The sequence below is a fragment of the Python bivittatus genome, unplaced genomic scaffold (genome assembly GCF_059951505.1).
Source record: "Python bivittatus isolate LINGU-HERP-01145 unplaced genomic scaffold, Pbiv_v1 ctg000980_np1212, whole genome shotgun sequence".
Classification (NCBI taxonomy): Eukaryota; Metazoa; Chordata; class Lepidosauria; order Squamata; family Pythonidae; genus Python; species Python bivittatus.
Window position 1 is genome coordinate 5,309,339 of NW_028277125.1, and position 16,550 is coordinate 5,325,888.

The 16,550-nt window shown below is 41.2% G+C and overlaps 1 protein-coding gene across 2 annotated transcripts in view; it reads left to right on the forward strand.

Annotated features, from left to right (window-relative positions):
- Positions 1-2,796: 2,796 nt before the first annotated feature.
- LOC107326453 (cytochrome P450 2J2-like) overlaps positions 2,797-16,550 on the forward strand; it is a 35,398-nt gene continuing 21,644 nt past the window's right edge. Inside the window, exon 1 of one of the 2 annotated variants that reach the window (XM_088131752.1) lies at positions 2,797-2,970. In XM_088131752.1, the coding sequence (XP_087987878.1) occupies positions 2,797-2,970 (174 nt within the window). Of the gene's footprint in view, positions 2,971-13,624; positions 13,634-16,550 lie in introns of those variants that run through there. The other variant, XM_088131753.1, reaches the window with a different exon arrangement.

Here is a 16,550-nt window from a genome sequence, read left to right on the forward strand (position 1 = left end):
TGGCAGGAGGAAGATAAGCCACGATTAGATTTTTTTCCCCTCCAACAAGACTGTCATCTAACTCTCCTTTAGCCAGTGTCTCAGTTGAAGACTCTACAGTTCTGTCTTCCCATGACTGATCATTAGGGCCTTGTTGTATGTTTACAACAGAACCAGTCAGAACAGGAATAAATCTAGCCAAGGAACCAGCAATCTTATATACTGACCATGAATAGCCCTCCCTCAGAGGGGAACCAGACTACTCTAAGAGGTGTCAAGATTTGAGAAGATAAATGATCCTCCAATTTCATGCTTAACAATTGGAAATTCCCACTGTAATAAATCATTAAGATTAGATTTGCTAATGCTAACAGATATACTGTATTTAGCAAACAACAAGATTTAAATAACCTTGCCTCCACTTGGGCACATGATATCTCCATGATGAAATCCTTCTTAGTAGAGTGTAATGATTTAGTACTAGAGCTTGCAAATCCTTTGTGTTTTTGTGTCATCAGCATGGCACAGATTATTGATATTTCTTCTTCCATTTTTAAAATCAGGCTCATCTTCTCCAAATAAAGCTTCCCTTAATATATATTCTGCATATAAGTTGCATAAATAAGGGGAGAATATACAGCCTTGTTTCACTTCTTTGCCAACCTGTAGCCAGTCTGTTTCACCATATTCTGTCTGTATTGCAGCTTCCTGACCTGTATATAAGTTTCTCATGAGGGCAATGAGATGTTCTGGGATTCCCATTTTTCTAAGCACATTTCATAGCTTGACATGATCAACACAACTGAAGGCCTTTCTGTAATCAGTGAAGCACATAATTTCTTTTTGGTATTTCTATGGCTTTCTTAATTATCCAGAGTGCATTAGCAATAATGTCTTACTTTCTTCAACCTTTTCTAAAGCCAGCTTGAACATCTGGCATCTCTTGTTCCATGTAGGGCTGTAATTTGTGTTGAATGATCCTAAGCATTAATTTGCTAGCAAGTTAAATTAAAGCTATTGTACTACAGTTTCCACACTCCATTAAGTCTCCATTTTTGGAATTAGAGTGTAGATTGACATCTTCCAATCAGTTGGCTGCTGTGTCATTCTTCAGATTTGCTGGCATAGTTTGATTAGACATTGGACGTAATATTTGAGATTATATACTACTTGTCAGGCTGATAAATTGTCAGATTTATATTTTAAGAAGATCGAAAGGTTCAGGTTGGGGGCAGATAATTCTGGAGAAGGTCTATCTGTGTTGTTGTTAAGAGTTAACTTGATGGCACATAATCATTTAAAATATCTTTTAAGTATTATTGTATATTGATCTTCCCTATCTTTATTTAATATGACATGAATAGAGGAAGCCATCTGACAGTTTGGAGTTTGGTCTCATCAGTACATACATACACACACACACACACATCAAATTTGTCACTGCCCATCTCATTGAAATGACTCTGGGCAGTTTACAGCAAAGATAAAATTCATTAAACTACAATATAAAAGAATCCTAATAATAACTTCCAAGAAAGATGGAGAGTTGATGAATAACTCAAGGAGTGTCGTCAGGGCACTAACCGCCCCTGGGGGACAGTTAGAGCTCATGTCACCCATGTACACTGACAGGTCCTTAATCCTTTTCAGAAAGCCGGGATGATAGGGGCCCGCTGCACCTCTGGGAGGAGAATATTTCAAAGGGCAGGGGCAACAGCAGAGAAGGCTCTCCTCCTGGGCCCTGCCAGCTGACATTCTCTCTCTGACAGTGTCCGCAACATGCACTCTCTGCCTGACCAGGTGGGACCAGTTGATGTAATGGAGATGAGGCAGTCCCTAAGGTAACCTGGACCCATGCCATGTAGGGCAATAATAATAATAATAATAATAATAATAATAATAATAATATGCTAATAATGTCCACTTATTCATCTCAATCCCAGGCCATCTTGGAGAAGCACTGGAAGTCTTGTCTCAAAGTCTAGATTCTATAAGATTCTGGGTGGGGAGAAACAGGTTAAGATAATTCTAGCAGGATGGAGTACCTATGGATTTAGAGGTCAGCTGACTCTGAGACAAAATCAATTCTATTTGTGGTTGTGCTCCTTGGGCTAGGTCATAATCAGGATGTATTTGCCATGCCAAATTAATACCTATTACATTCTGGAACCATGGTAAGTTCAAAGCTGTGGATTAAAAGTTATATCCTGGAACTATGGGAAGTGCAAAAGTTTTAGAAGTTAATCTTGTTTGCTGGAGTGACACCAGACAAGGCTGATAATTGTAATTGTCAATGACATAAATATAAAGACCGAATGATTAGGGGGTAGTGAGGGGCAGTATGATAAACAACCACAAATATTATCTGAAAACTTAAGATATAAAAATGTTTTTATAGCTATTTGAGAATATGATGAGGAACAGTAGAACACACTGGAAATAAAAGAATTTGCCATGTCATTTTCCTAAAGACATAGTTGTACATAAACAATATGATCTATAATTGGTAATCTGCAAGGCCAGGGTTGGGCTATAGTGACCTTTGATAAAACACCTCATCAAATGTTTTAGAATTAACACCACACTGACAATTAAATTTGTCTCGTACATCCGTAGAGAATCACATTCCTGGGCTTCTTGATTGAGGTGTCAGAAGGTGTCTTAATTAGTAGAGAATATAAAGGCTGATAGTGGCAGATAAACCAAGAGAAAGAAGGAACAATATCTCAGAAGAAAGCAAATAACTGGTAGAGGAGAACTTTCTCCCCAAAAGTTATATAGCAGGCATTCAAAGTTAGAGAGTAAGAAGGCAGAATAATGTTGAAGCAACTATTATTTTTCATCATTAAGATTCCAGGCACAATTTTTTACTTTTTGAAAAAGTTAAGCTCACGTGAACGCAAACGCTATCCACCAGGACCTTTTCGGCTTCCTTTCATAGGAAGCCTGTGGCGGCTTGGGATTAAGCTATCGGAGAATACTTTCACAAAGGTACGTCTTTCTAAATGCTTGCTCCATCAGGAAGCAGAGGAGGAGGAGGAGGAGGAGGAGGTGTAAAGCTTTGTTTATTCTTTTCATTGATTCCATGTAGATGCTGCTTTTCTACGATAAAGCACTAAAGGCAGCTAAGAGTCACAAGGAAAACCATATGAGAAAGAATCAAAACCAATCCGTTCAATACTTATTAATCCATTTCAGAAAGGCTGTCTGAAGAGAAAGGCTGAATGTTAGAAAAGGCTTCCTAAAGCCAGAGCAGTCTGACCTTATGATTGCTTAACTAGAGAAAAGATGGGCTGGTCTTCATTGGGTGTGTTCTAGCAAAATTTGAGAGCTATCTGTCTGAGATGCTTTAATCTGGATTCTACACTGAGGAGAGGACTGGATTCAATGGCTGGTCTGACAACAGTTTGTGAAAAAGTAGATTTCATAGGTTGGGCTTTCTCTGTATATCTGAAAAAATAAAAAATATGCAGAAAAGCAGACATATTCCTAGCAATAAGAGGAGTTTGAGAGTGGAACTACTTACCAAGGGAGATGGTGACTTTTCTAGTGGATGTTCTTCAGGCAGCAGGTGGACAGCCATCAGGGATACTTAAATTCTTCTTGAACTGAGCAGGAGGTGAGACTTCATGCTCTTAGTGCCACTTTCCCACTTCAGGTAGCTGAGTTTGCACAATGTGCTCTGTTATCCCTCCCTCGTGATGGAATGGGATAGACTTCCTGTGAAAATGGCTAGGTTCTTCTTTTTTTCCTTTTTATTATATTGTTATAAATCTTTATACATTGTATTGTTTCAATACAGTGATGCTCATATGATTATTAACATTCTATTATTTAGATTGCTTGAAGTATTGAAAATAGAGAAAACAAAGGAAAAATTCTATCAATATTAATTACAATTTAGGGTGTCAACATTGCAAGCATAAATATTATTTGGCTTTTTCATCCAAAGTTAAATGTAGCATTAAAAAAAATGCTGCAACTCACATCAAAGTATTGATTTTATGATAATGTTTTCAATCTTATGCTAATTACTTAATATTAAAATCTCCATTGTACTGCTATTACATTAAGAAGAAGGAGGGAACTCCCCCCCCCCGAATTTGAAATGCTTATGCCAAACCAGCACCACCTACTAAGGTGCATATAGAAACTCTTACTTAGATATACAGAGACAAACAGAACAAACAAAAAAATGGATGCAAAACTTTAAAGAAACAGTTACAATACAACAATGGAAAGAATTATGGAAAAGAACTATGTTCTGGCTGTTGGAATTAGAGGGTGATTCTCACTTCATTCAGAGACAATTCAGATTTAAAAGGAGAATATCCTCATCTGGTTCAACATCATTATGTAGGTTACATAGATGGAGATTATTTTAATTTATATTAATTTAATTTATAACCCTGATGGAGTTGGATTCTAGAGAGTTCTGAGAATCATCCATCATGTTGGAATACACATGTCTGAATATAGTTTTATTCTGAGTGTAGTTGCCATTCCAGTACTGACGGTACACTCAGGCATAAGCTACTAATCTCATTTTATCTTAGTCTAAAGGATGGTGTAAACATGTTGTCTGTAGCAGGTATCCTATTCATTTAAACTCTATGATTTGAATAAAGTAGAATCTGAAATGTAGGTTTTAAAAAAAAATTTAGATGATGATGATGGTTTGGCTTTTGTGAATTTTAAGCTTTTTTGCAAGAGATAAAAATGGAATATTTACTTGGCAGCAAGAGAAAATAAAATAGCTTTACGTACCTAATTACAGAGGTTTAAAAATAATTGATCACGAGGTTCTATCTTCTGTGGCTTCAAGAACAACTACAAAGACTACCTACATATATTAATCAGCTCATTACATTTTGTGCGTTGCTATTGTTAATTAAGATAATAATCACACTTGTATCACGTGTATTTCACATACTGCTGATATTCTTGTTTACAATTCTTCCTTCTCCTCAACTATTGGTGTGTTATCTCAGAAAAATATTCCATGTATCTGGTGAAACAAGTTACATGGAAGATTATGCTACAATGATTGGGGGAGGCATTAATAGTTTCTAATATATAATATTGATCGTTGCGGATAATGCCTCCTGGATTTTTTCCCTTTTATTTTTGTGTATTATAGGTTTTAATTGTATATTTATTTATTATTTTAATGTGTTGTGAGCCACCCAGAGTCCCCCATTGGGAGAAGATGGGCGGGAGACAAATTTAATAAATAAATAAAATAAATAATAGCGACCAAGGCTTTTTGCAGCTGCAGGATCTGTTAAAAGCTAAAAGGTAACATTCTGCAATTAACAGTAATATCTGTTTTAACAAATCTGACAATTTGATATTTTAGTGCCCAGATTCCAACCATTATAGATAATAGGCAAAAGTGGAATCTGAACTTCATGAGCTCTGTATTAATTCAGCCTGCTTAACCAGATTACAAAAAATGATATACTCCCATATCTTACCACTCTAGGTGATTAACAATAAATACAACAAAGAGAACCAGCCAAATAATTCCTCAGCCCCAAATATCCACCTGAAAAGCATGTTAAAATCTCTGTTTGAAAGTAAAAAATAATTAAACAAACTGACAAATAGGGAGAGCGTGACCGCCAATTAGGTTCTGAGCCCTCAGTGAATCAAAACTATGTCCAATGGCTTCCAGACCCACAGACATGGTGGAGACACCAAAAGGGTCACTTCATGGACTGTGGGCACACGGAGTATCCCCTCTCAGATGAAGTGCACACATGCACACACACACACACATTTATGAGGGCTTTTGGGTTCATAGGATTTGATCCAAGATGCAGCACGCTCATTTCTTGTGATTCCCCCTTCCCCCTTTTTGCTTTTGCATTAACACAGCAGAGCAAAACAGGTTTCCGTTCCAGGCAGTGTTTCATCACAGCATCTTAACTAAACAAGCCAAATTCCTTTCTCTCTCCTCTCCATCCTTTCTTACTGATAAAAAGCCAAGCGCCAATAAAAACATAAAGCAATATAGAACCAACAGATAATATACAGTAGTTGCCAGAAATTGAGAAGCAAAATTTCTTTTCTACAAGCAAAATGAAGCTTCCTTCTTCTGGTAAAGTCTAACTTGTCATGTGTGCAGTCTAGAATGTTGGCTAAATCTGAGCATTGGTACTTCTGTTCTGTATTCCTAGTTTGTACTTAAGAAACAAGTAAAGGGCTTATTTGCGGTGGCTGGCATTTTTCTCCTTTGGGTTGCAAGTTGCTTTCTCTGGTTGGCAGGATGTGCTTGCCCTCTATTTTCTGGCCATCAGCACAGCATTCCTTTGTCCCATGTGGGTCTTTGGACCTTCCCTTCACCATCAACTCAACAGTTTTCCCTTAGGCAGCCCCAGAAACATCAAACAGTCAATAGCCAACGCTGGCGAGAGACCTTATTGGTCAGCCACCCAGAGCACTGCCACCTCTTCTCTTTCTTCTTTCCAGAAGACTTTTATTTAAGTCACCAGCTTTTTTCTCCTTTGCCAGCTCAGTAATAGCCCTCTTTTCTTATTGCATAGTTTATTAAAATGTGCTATATCTTTCATGCTCAAGGTTGCCATAAACTAGAAAGAACAAGAAATCTGTCTGGGTGTATAAGTGACAAGAATTTCATTCATTCATTCATTCATTCATTCATTCATTCATTCATTCATTCATTCATTCTATCAAGTTTATATGGCTGCCCATTTCACAAAATGTGACTCCGGGCAGCATGCAACAATTAAGGAAAACGATAAGTATAATGCAAACAATCATTATTAAAAATATACAACAGTCATTATTAAAAATTACAAACCACCAGGCAACAGGTGAGAGTAAATATTAATCACAACGATGGAGCCATCTTAGAATGTCATTGGCCCCTGGGACCCTCAGGCCTGATGACATAGTCAGGTCTTGAGAGACTTTGGAAAACTAACAGGGATGGAGCTAACCTCACTTTGGGGCAGGGTGGGAGGAGAATGTTCCATAAGGCAGGCACCACGGCAGAGAAGGCCTGCCTCCTGGGACCCGCCAGGTGTAAGTCCCTAGCAGATGGGACCCAAAGCATACCCTCTCTGCCGGATTTGATGGGACAGGCAGATATAATCGGGGAGAGACAGTCCCTCAGATAACCTGGGCCCATGCCATAAAGGGCTTTAAAGGTTAAAACCAACACCTTGAATTGGACCTGGAAGCAAACTGGCAACTAATGCAGCTTGTGGAGCAGAGGTGTGACATGTGCTGTTCTGGAAGCTCACATAACTGCATTCTGCACCAGTTGAAGTTTAGTTAACCTGGAACCATGGGTGATTGTATGCTATCACACATACAGTATGCACACAAAGTACATGAAAAACCAATACATATGTACCCCAAACATCTCAAACACAAATGCACCTAGAATACAAGCAAAGGACCATTATCTCTCACTACATGTGTGGTGGCTAAATGTGATGCATCCATTTATATTTTCTAAGACTGGAAAGAGAACTGCTATCATCTTTCTTCACAGTATTCTTTCTCCCACGTTTTTAAAAAAAAGAGAGCAGAAAGACTAGCAGGTGCCAAAGGAGATGCCCAAAGAGACATAAGTACCTAAGGAACCATATTCATCATTAGTGAGAATAACACTGTCCCCAGCCAAATCTAGATGAACCCCACTTACTGCACTAACAAACCACCTACCAAATCTTCTTCTGTTTTCTCTGGAACAATTACAAGTTATGGGCTCTCTTATAGTCTATTAGTCAAGGACTGTTGCATTCACATTTGCCCAGGGCTAGGTAGGATAGAAGGGAGCCCAGCAAATATAAAAGTATGGAGAGTTTATGTGATGTTGCAGTGCTGTGGTTAAGATACATGGTGGTGTTGTGAAGTACGGCCTGTTTTATTTATTCAATTTTTATTTAATATTATTGTGAGTCACCTAGGATTATCTTGGGGAATTTCCCAATGATCTAATAGCTACTGTACACTGGAAATCTGATGGATGGCTGTAAGAGGGAAGTGGCCAAGGCTTTCAACATGGTTTCTCTTGAGTAGCCTTTTGCTATTGGCTGATTCCAGGGAGTATCCCTGGTATACTGAGGGTTTTCAGGAGATGAAGCAAGAGAAGATATGCATACAGAGTACTGGTGGAGGAAGATGAAAAGTGAATCTGACTGAGCACAGGTACCAGTTGATGTTTGTTTATTTCATTTATTTACTTCAAACGTTTATAATGTTTCAGCCTATGCTGTGGTGGTAAGAGCAGTGAAATAGGCATACTTCTCCATTCTTATTGCACCAGAAGTTTGCCATCCAGCAGTCTTCTTCAAAGTTGCCTATTCCCTCTCACAGAATCCTAGGAAGGAAGAACTACCATCTGATTGATGTGCCCAGTTAATGCAAAATTTTGCTGATAAAGTTGCTATAATATTGATTCCTCATGGACAGAATGTGATATAGTGCCTGGAGTAATGTTTGTAATGGCATGTGAGATTCCTTTTGGCCTCTGATGAAGTAAAAAGGGTGGTCTAGTAAGACCTCCACCACCTAAGGGGTTGATACATGCCTCTTCTGGTTCCTTCAATGGGCTGGAGGGGGTGTGATAAGTTGGATCAGATAATTAGCCTATGCTTCAATGGGGGAACCGGTATTCTCACCAACCTTCCAGAAAGCCATCTGCGGACCTGACATTTTAGATGACTATTGCTATCAGGGAAGCTTGTTGAGAAATAGTGTGGAATCAGCTACAGAGCATTATCTTTTTTTTACAAATATAATTTTTATTAGGAAATTTAATTATAATAATAAAAACTAATAAAAACTAAACTTAGAGAAAGAAAAGAGAATGGAAAGAAAGAATAAAACGTGAAAGAAAGAGAAAGAAAGAAAGAAAGAAAGAAAGAAAGAAAGAAAGAGAAAGAAAAGAAAGATTATATATATATAATCAATCCCTTCCCACCCCTATGGGTGCTATGTGTCTACCCTCAAACTGGTAGAGGCCTCTGGTAGAGGACCTGAGATTGAGGAAGACACATAGCACCCATAGGGGTGGGAGGGGATTTTTTTTAAAACATGACTTCCAACCTTCATCACAAGTATAAACAAATTTAATAACTCTTCACCCCTTATAATGAATGATATCTCTTCATCCCATCTCCCATCTCTTATTTATAAGCAAATCCATAAAAGATCAACTTTTCAATCCTAGTGTCAGCAAAAAGTCCATAAAGGGCTGCCAGAACATTGCAAAATAATGTCTTATTTGAACCTTGATCAAATAAACTAACTTTATATTCCTTCCTTTTACTTCTAACAGTCTTAAACTTTATTTCAATCAAATATTGTCATAGGATTTTATTTCTTTTCAATTCTTATTTATCCCATAGCACAGATTTATTCGAGGCTTTAACAAGCCTCTTTTGTAGATCCAATAAGAAAACATTTTCCAGGTCATTCTCTTGGTTTATCATTTGTATTTCCTTTTTAATTTTTAAAACTTCAGCCAGTTTCTTTTGTATATCCAGTAAAGTGTCCTTTTCCATATCATTCTCTTAGCCTGTCATCTGTAATTCCACATTCTGGACTTTCTCTGTGTTATCAGATAAAATTTGTTTCACATCTGTCATTCTTCATTAACATCTTTTAGGCATAGTCTATCCATAAAAGCAGACTTCATTACTGAGAGTGTTGATATTGTAGTTACTAACTCCTGGCTTCATTCTTCAAAGATGTCCTTTAATATTTCCACTGTTATAACATTTTGTTATCATTCTGTAAGTCCCAGTATTAACTAACATCAGGTTTTGTATATTTTTTCTTCTGCTTTAGTCCTCTCTAATGTCTAGTTTCTAAAATCATCACTTATCTTTTGTTGTCGCTTGCAATTACCAGGAAAACCAAAATAAGTCTGTTTCCCATGAGAAGTTGTTTATTTTTTATAGTTAATTCCAAAATCTTATAGTAAAAGTCAATATTCCAAATGTATCTGGACCCTTAATCCATTTATAACTTTCTTAGATCAAAATCTCATTTAGCTTTTTGCTGTTTATTTTAAATTATATAAGTTCTTAAGCTTGTATGTAGTTTTTCTTTTGTTCAGAGTTGAAGATAAACTCACCTGATGAAGACTTTTTAAACCTGTCATTCCAAAGGTCTTTAATAGCTTTAGAATAATCAATTGTCAATTTCCGAAAGAGATTAGAAAGTGAGGGTTGCAAAGTTAGTGTCCTTTAAAAGGTTCCACTATGGTTGCAAGCAAGATCTTGTCATCTCCTGGTGCTCAAACCCATGGAAAGCCGCTGTCCTGTGGTCTCCTCGTGAGAAGCAGCCAGCCAGAGCACATGTGGCTGATCTCCCATCCTCTCCTTATCTGGAGAAGCTCCAAGGAACTGGTCTACTCACTGGTTCCTTGGCCTTTGCTGTGGCTGTCGGCTCCGCTTTTGCAGAGCTGCCTTCTTTGTCCCCTCCCAGCTACAGAGCATTCTCAAAGAATCAGATTATATAGATCTATTTCAGCTTGGATTTAGATCAGTCATAGGATGAGAACAGCATTAGTTCTTCTGGTCAATGACCTGCATTGTGGTCTCGATATGGGAAGTGCACCACTCCTGCTTCCCCCCCCCCAGACATCTGCATGGTGGATGATGAAATCAATTATAGTATGCTCCTATACCTCCTGTGAGGGTTGGGTGTTGGCGGCATGGTGCTTCAGTGCTTTTGCTCCTACCTGAGTGGGCAGTATTAGTTGGTGGTAGTGAGGGAAGAGAGGTTAGCCTGGTGGGCCTTCACTTGCAGAATCCTGTAGGATTCAATGGTTTCTCTCTAATATTTAACTGATAAAGAGGACATCTACCTCTTTATCAGACACTCAGCTATTTCTAACCTGGCCCAGTCCAGTAAGGCTGCGGAAGTCCTGAACCAATGTTTGGAGGTTCTTCAGTTCTGTATTGAGAACAAAAAAGCTGAATCTGTGGTCAAACAAACTGGAATTACTGTTTATACAGACGAGATCTCTGTAAATTTATTTATTTATTTATTTATTTATTTATTTATTTATTTATTTATTTTCAGACTTGTATGCCGCCCATCTCCCCCAACAGGTGACTCTGGGCGGCTCATAATAATAAAAAAGAAGAAAAAACACAGGTCTCTCCAAACATGGATACAATCTATAAATAATTAAAAAACATATATTAAAAATGCCCTAAAAACCTCCTATGATTTTAGCCGTAAAAAACCTGTAAGATGCTGGGGGCGGGGGGGACAACCCATCACCCCACCAGCCATCTCCACAGGTGCGGGTCCCCCTCTGGCCCCCAGGCCTTCTGGCAGAGCCAGGAATTAATCCCTTTCCTGAAGGCCATGAGGGAGGGGGCACACCGCACCTCAGGAGGCAGGATGTTCCATAGGGCGGGTGCTGCAGCAGAAAAGGCTCTCTGCCTAGACCCCACCAATCGAAATTCCTTGACTGGTGGGGTCTGCAACCTGCCCCTTCTGCTGGACTGAGTGGGGCGGGCTAAAATGACCGGGGCGAGGCGGTTCCTCAGATAACCTGGTCCCGTGCCATGAAGGGCTTTAAAGGTGATGACCAACACCTTGAATCGGACCCGGAAACAACCTGGTAACCAATGCAGCTCACGCAACAGCGGTGTTATACGTGCCCTCCTAGGGGCATTAAGAACTGTCCACGCTGCCGCATTCTGCACCAGTTGTAGTTTCCGGATACTCTTCAAGGGTAGCCCCATGTAGAGCACATTACAGTAGTCCAACCCGGAGGTGACCAGGGCATGAGTGACCGTGCGGAGGTCCTCCTGATCCAGGAAGGGGCGTAACTGCCGCACCACATGAAGTCGTGCAAAGGCCCTCCTAGCCACGACTGTGTCAGGCCTAGCCCAAGGAATTCCTGGAGACCGTGTAGGTTCAATCAGCAAGGTTTATTAGCTAGCGCTTATTTACAGAATCTTTTTAGACTGACCAGTAGTTCCCAGGCAGAACTCTCTACTATCTTCTGGAATGTTTAGGGATGCGCCAGCTTCCTCCGCTTATCTCCAGAGCATTGCTCTGGAGATGAGAGCACCATTTTCACCCCCCTTCCTCCATTCCAGTCCATCACAGACTGCCACCTGCTCTTTGAGCAGGAGTCATGAGTCCAGGAGAACCCCCAGATTACGCACCGGGTCAGTCTGGAGTAGTGCAACCCCGTCAAGAACCAAAGATGACAAGCTCCTAGATCTTGAGGCTCTCCATATCCACAGCCACTCCGTTTTATCAGGGTTCAGCTGAAGCCTGTTGTCCCCCATCCAGGCCCCCACAGCCTCCAGGCATCACGAGAGGGCAGTCACAGCGTCACTTAAGGCACCTGGGATGGAGATGTATAGTTGGGTATCATCAGCATACTGATGACACCTCACCCCATGGTGCCAGATGATCTCACCCAGCGGTTTCATGTAGATATTAAATAGGAGCGGTGAAACCACTGACCCTTGTGGCACCCCACAAAGTAGGGGCTGGGGGCTGGACCTCTCGTTCCCTATCAACACCGATTGGGTTCGGCCTTGGAGAAAGGAGCTGAACCAGCACAACATTGTGTCACCCAGCCCCAACTCCTGCAGCCGACCCAAAAGGATACCATGGATGATGGTATCAAAAGCCACCGAGAGGTCAAGAAGAGCAAGGATGGATGCACTCCCCCCCTCCCGCTCTCGCCAGAGATCATCTAAAAGTGCGACCAGTGCTGTTTCTGTCTCATAACCGGGCCTGAATCCTGACTGATAGGGGTCCAGATAATCCGTTTCCTCCAGGATCCTCTGAAGCTGCCGCGTGACTACCTTTTCTACCACCTTTCGTAAAAAGGGGAGGTGGGAGACTGGACAAAAATTGTCCAAGAGGGTGGGGTCTAGCAATGGTTTCTTGAGGAGTGGGTAGACCAAAGCCTCTTTGAAAGGCTTCGGAAACACCCCCTCCTGCAAGGATGAATTAACCACTGCCAGAACCCACCCTAAAGTCACCTCCTTGTAGCTTTAACTAACCAGGAAGGACAAGGATCTAAACCACAGGTGGTCGCACTGAGAGCCCCAAGGACCCTGTCCACTTCCTCAGGGGCAACAGGATCAAACCGTTCCCAGATAACTGGGCAAGAACGCTCCCTGGGCAACTCCCTTGGACCTACTCCACGCTTGGCTTCCAACTGAGAACGGATCTGAGCGATTTTATCCATCAGGTGTTCAGCAAATTCCTCTGCACGACCCTCCAAGTAGTCCTCTGCCCCTCCTTTTCCCAGGAGGGCCCGGGTGACCCTAAACAGGGCTGCAGGGCGACACTCTGAGGATGCAATAAGAGCAGAGAAATGTTGACATTTCGCCACCCTTACTGCCACTAGGTAGGCCTTAATAGCAGCTCTAACCCGTGTTTGGTCTGATTCATCCCCAATTTTCCACCAGCAGCGCTCTAGACATCTCTTAGCCCTTTTCAGCTCCCTCAGCTCCTCTGTGAACCACGGGGAGCACCGGGGATGATGGGCCAAGAGAGGACGCACAGGCACGATCCTGTCCAAGGCCCCAGCTGCCTCCTTGTTCCAGGCTGCGGCCAGAGCCTTCGCTGGGCCATGCAGCAAGGCCTCAGGAACAACCCCCAGCTCCCTTTGGAACCCGTGCGGGTCCATCAGATAAATAACTCTTGAAAATGAGGTGCTCCTCCCCTCAAAGAAGGAGGTAGCAACTTGGGGTTTTTCCTATTTCATGGCTATTGATAGCCCAACAGAGGCTGTGTCCAGTGAATCTTTGCCCAAATTTGGGTGGTGTGCTAATTATGGCCCAGTTGGTGGGGCACCCTAGCCTGTGATGGAATACGGATTTGACTGAAAAATTGGGAAGGACATCTCAGAAGATGTCTACTGGGAAAGTAGAAAGCATGAGAAAGAAACTTAACACAACTTGTCCTTGATTATGTTAGATGTAAGTTGAAGTAGAAAGGAGCATTAACAGGCTTTCCAGATTCTGTTATCATGCTTTAAAGGATATGGTTGTTTGGTCTGTACAGATTAATATTGGATTTTTTAGGCCCAGACATACACTATGCATTATGATCATCATCATCTTAGGTTTTTATTGTTGTATGATGTTTTGTTGGTTTTAATCTTCTGCATGCCACCCAGGGTCATGGTCATACCATAGGTAGCTATATTTAAACAAACAAACAAAGTCTCCTAGCAACTCCTGTTTCTTGACCTTGCCTACCTTTGGAAGGATGACACTAACCACTGAGATGTCCTAAAGTTCTTATCACCACCCATTTGACTTACTCCAATGTGCTCTATGTTGGGCTCCATTTGAAGATCACTTGGAAATAGCACAACATACTTTCCTGGGTCAGTCAGAGGCCTCCTGCCTACATTTGCACAGCTTGCTAAACTTGATTATTTATAATCTTGATTGCTCTTTTGTGGTTTAATATGTTGCTCAGCCCAGGCTTTAGTTATTTCACGTGTTATGCAAATCCAGAAAAAGGATGGGTTAATTTAATAACCAGATTCAATGTATCAAGACTCCTGGCTATACTGGGATGTAGAGCACTTATAGAAGCTGAAAAGCAGGTTTTAATTTATTTATTTTTAATCCAGAAGAAAATGATGACACATCACATCCAGATATGTTGCCAGAAAACTTCAGGGTTGCAATCAGCAAGAACCAAGCTTGACTTGAGGGAGTCCTTTTTCAACACTTGCTCCTCTCAGTGCTAAATATATTGAATTACTTCAATCTTTGTAGGACTTAATTCATGCTCACCTGAGCAGCCTCATTGCCACATCCACACAGCTGCTTTGCCATACTCCCCTCCTTTCTCTGAATTAGCAGGAAATCATGGCATCCTAAACCTTGCCGTCCCCACAGTGAGTCATTACTGTGTCCCCAAAAAAGGTCCATGCTGTACTGCTCTCCATATATCTTTAACCTGAAAAACTCTAATGTGCAATATTCTAAGGGCCATAATTAGTAGTTCCTTCAATTGAAATTCTTGCTTTGCATCATCCACAATGTGAAAGTTCTCTTCCACTTGCTGTACACAATGTTTTGGTTGTTCCACACACTGTATTTTTTCCCCATTGTACCATCCAACTGTTTGACCTGTTGAACACTAGATGGCATCAATGTGTTAGGCTTTATTTTTTAAATCTACAGGCTCCCATCTAGTGGCCATTTGGCTAGGTGCAGCTGAGATGCAGCCAATGGAGACATGCTGCTAAAGATCTGGGACTTAGGAAAGTCTTTACCGGTGAGGAATCTGAGTGGGATCTGTAACATACCCGAAGGACATAATGTGAAGAGAGGAAATGAGCAGGCGGGGCTTCCCTAGGAGCAGCTGCTACTGGGAAGGAATTCCCTTTTAGGCAAGCTACAGAAGCACTAGAGCTAAGTCCTTTCTGTAGCACTTTCAGTTACTTCTGTTAAGTCAGGCATGGGCTGATGAATTTCAGGGCTTCACACTCTCTACCTTGACCAGTTGACCAACCCATTAAAAAACAAATTAAAGGTGCTCTGGAAGCCCGAGTTCTGAGCATTTTTACAACTCAAAAGAGGACTGAGGGGTGAGTGAAGAGGTCAGGGGCCAGATTGAAGTCCCACAGGAAACCAGCAGAACGAATTGGAGCTACAACATTGCCATCATGGAGCACATCATTTTAGGCCACCATCTTGATGTGTATCAACACCCCCCCCCCCATTGCTTGCATGTGGCATCTTCAGCTGGGACAGTAGGGAAAACATCAGAATGAGGCACCTTAAGCTGTCCTTAGTCTATTTCAGCTGGGGGGGGGGGGACGCTGAAAACCAGGAAGGTGCAGGCAGAACTGTGCTTGGAAAATGGGTAGTGGGCTATTTTATCCCGGAATAAAAAAGCAATGTGGATTTGCCCTTAGTTCCTGGTATCATTACTATCCTCACTGCCCTTTCCTGAGTCCCTTAGATGAATCCTTCTCAAAGTATGGGGTCCACATCTGGACATGATATTTGGAGTGGAGCCTGGCCAATGCAGAATCATTTTTTATTTTTCTTTTATCCACGTCTTACTGGCAAGCACATCCAACCTGGTAGTTTCCCAAGGGTTCAGAAAAATAATTGACAAAATTCTTCAGGTATGCTGTCTGGGAATTCTGGAAATTGTAGTCCTAGCCCATCCGGAAGGAAACAGTGAGGAAGACTGGTATATGGTAAGCACCGGTTTGCTCACTTTCACAAAGTAAACAACAGAGGTCCTGGGCTGGACTTATATATTGCACTAAGTCCTTTTTTGCTTTAGTGGTTTACTGAATAATTATACCAACAGCAGTGTTGGCATCATGTGCTGCTCCAAATGTAATGCATTGCATTATGATTTAATGCGATGTGTGAACTCAACCTCTGACTTGGGCTGCACCTGTTAAGTGGAAACCATCCTTAAGGAACTCAGGTGGGACTTATTTCTCTTTGGGGCATGAGTGCTACCTCATCCCAGTAGGTGGCAGCATGTCTGTTCTCATCTGGCCTGGGAAGCTATGTACATTAGGCCTAGTTAATAGTTGGCTGGGAGACATCCTA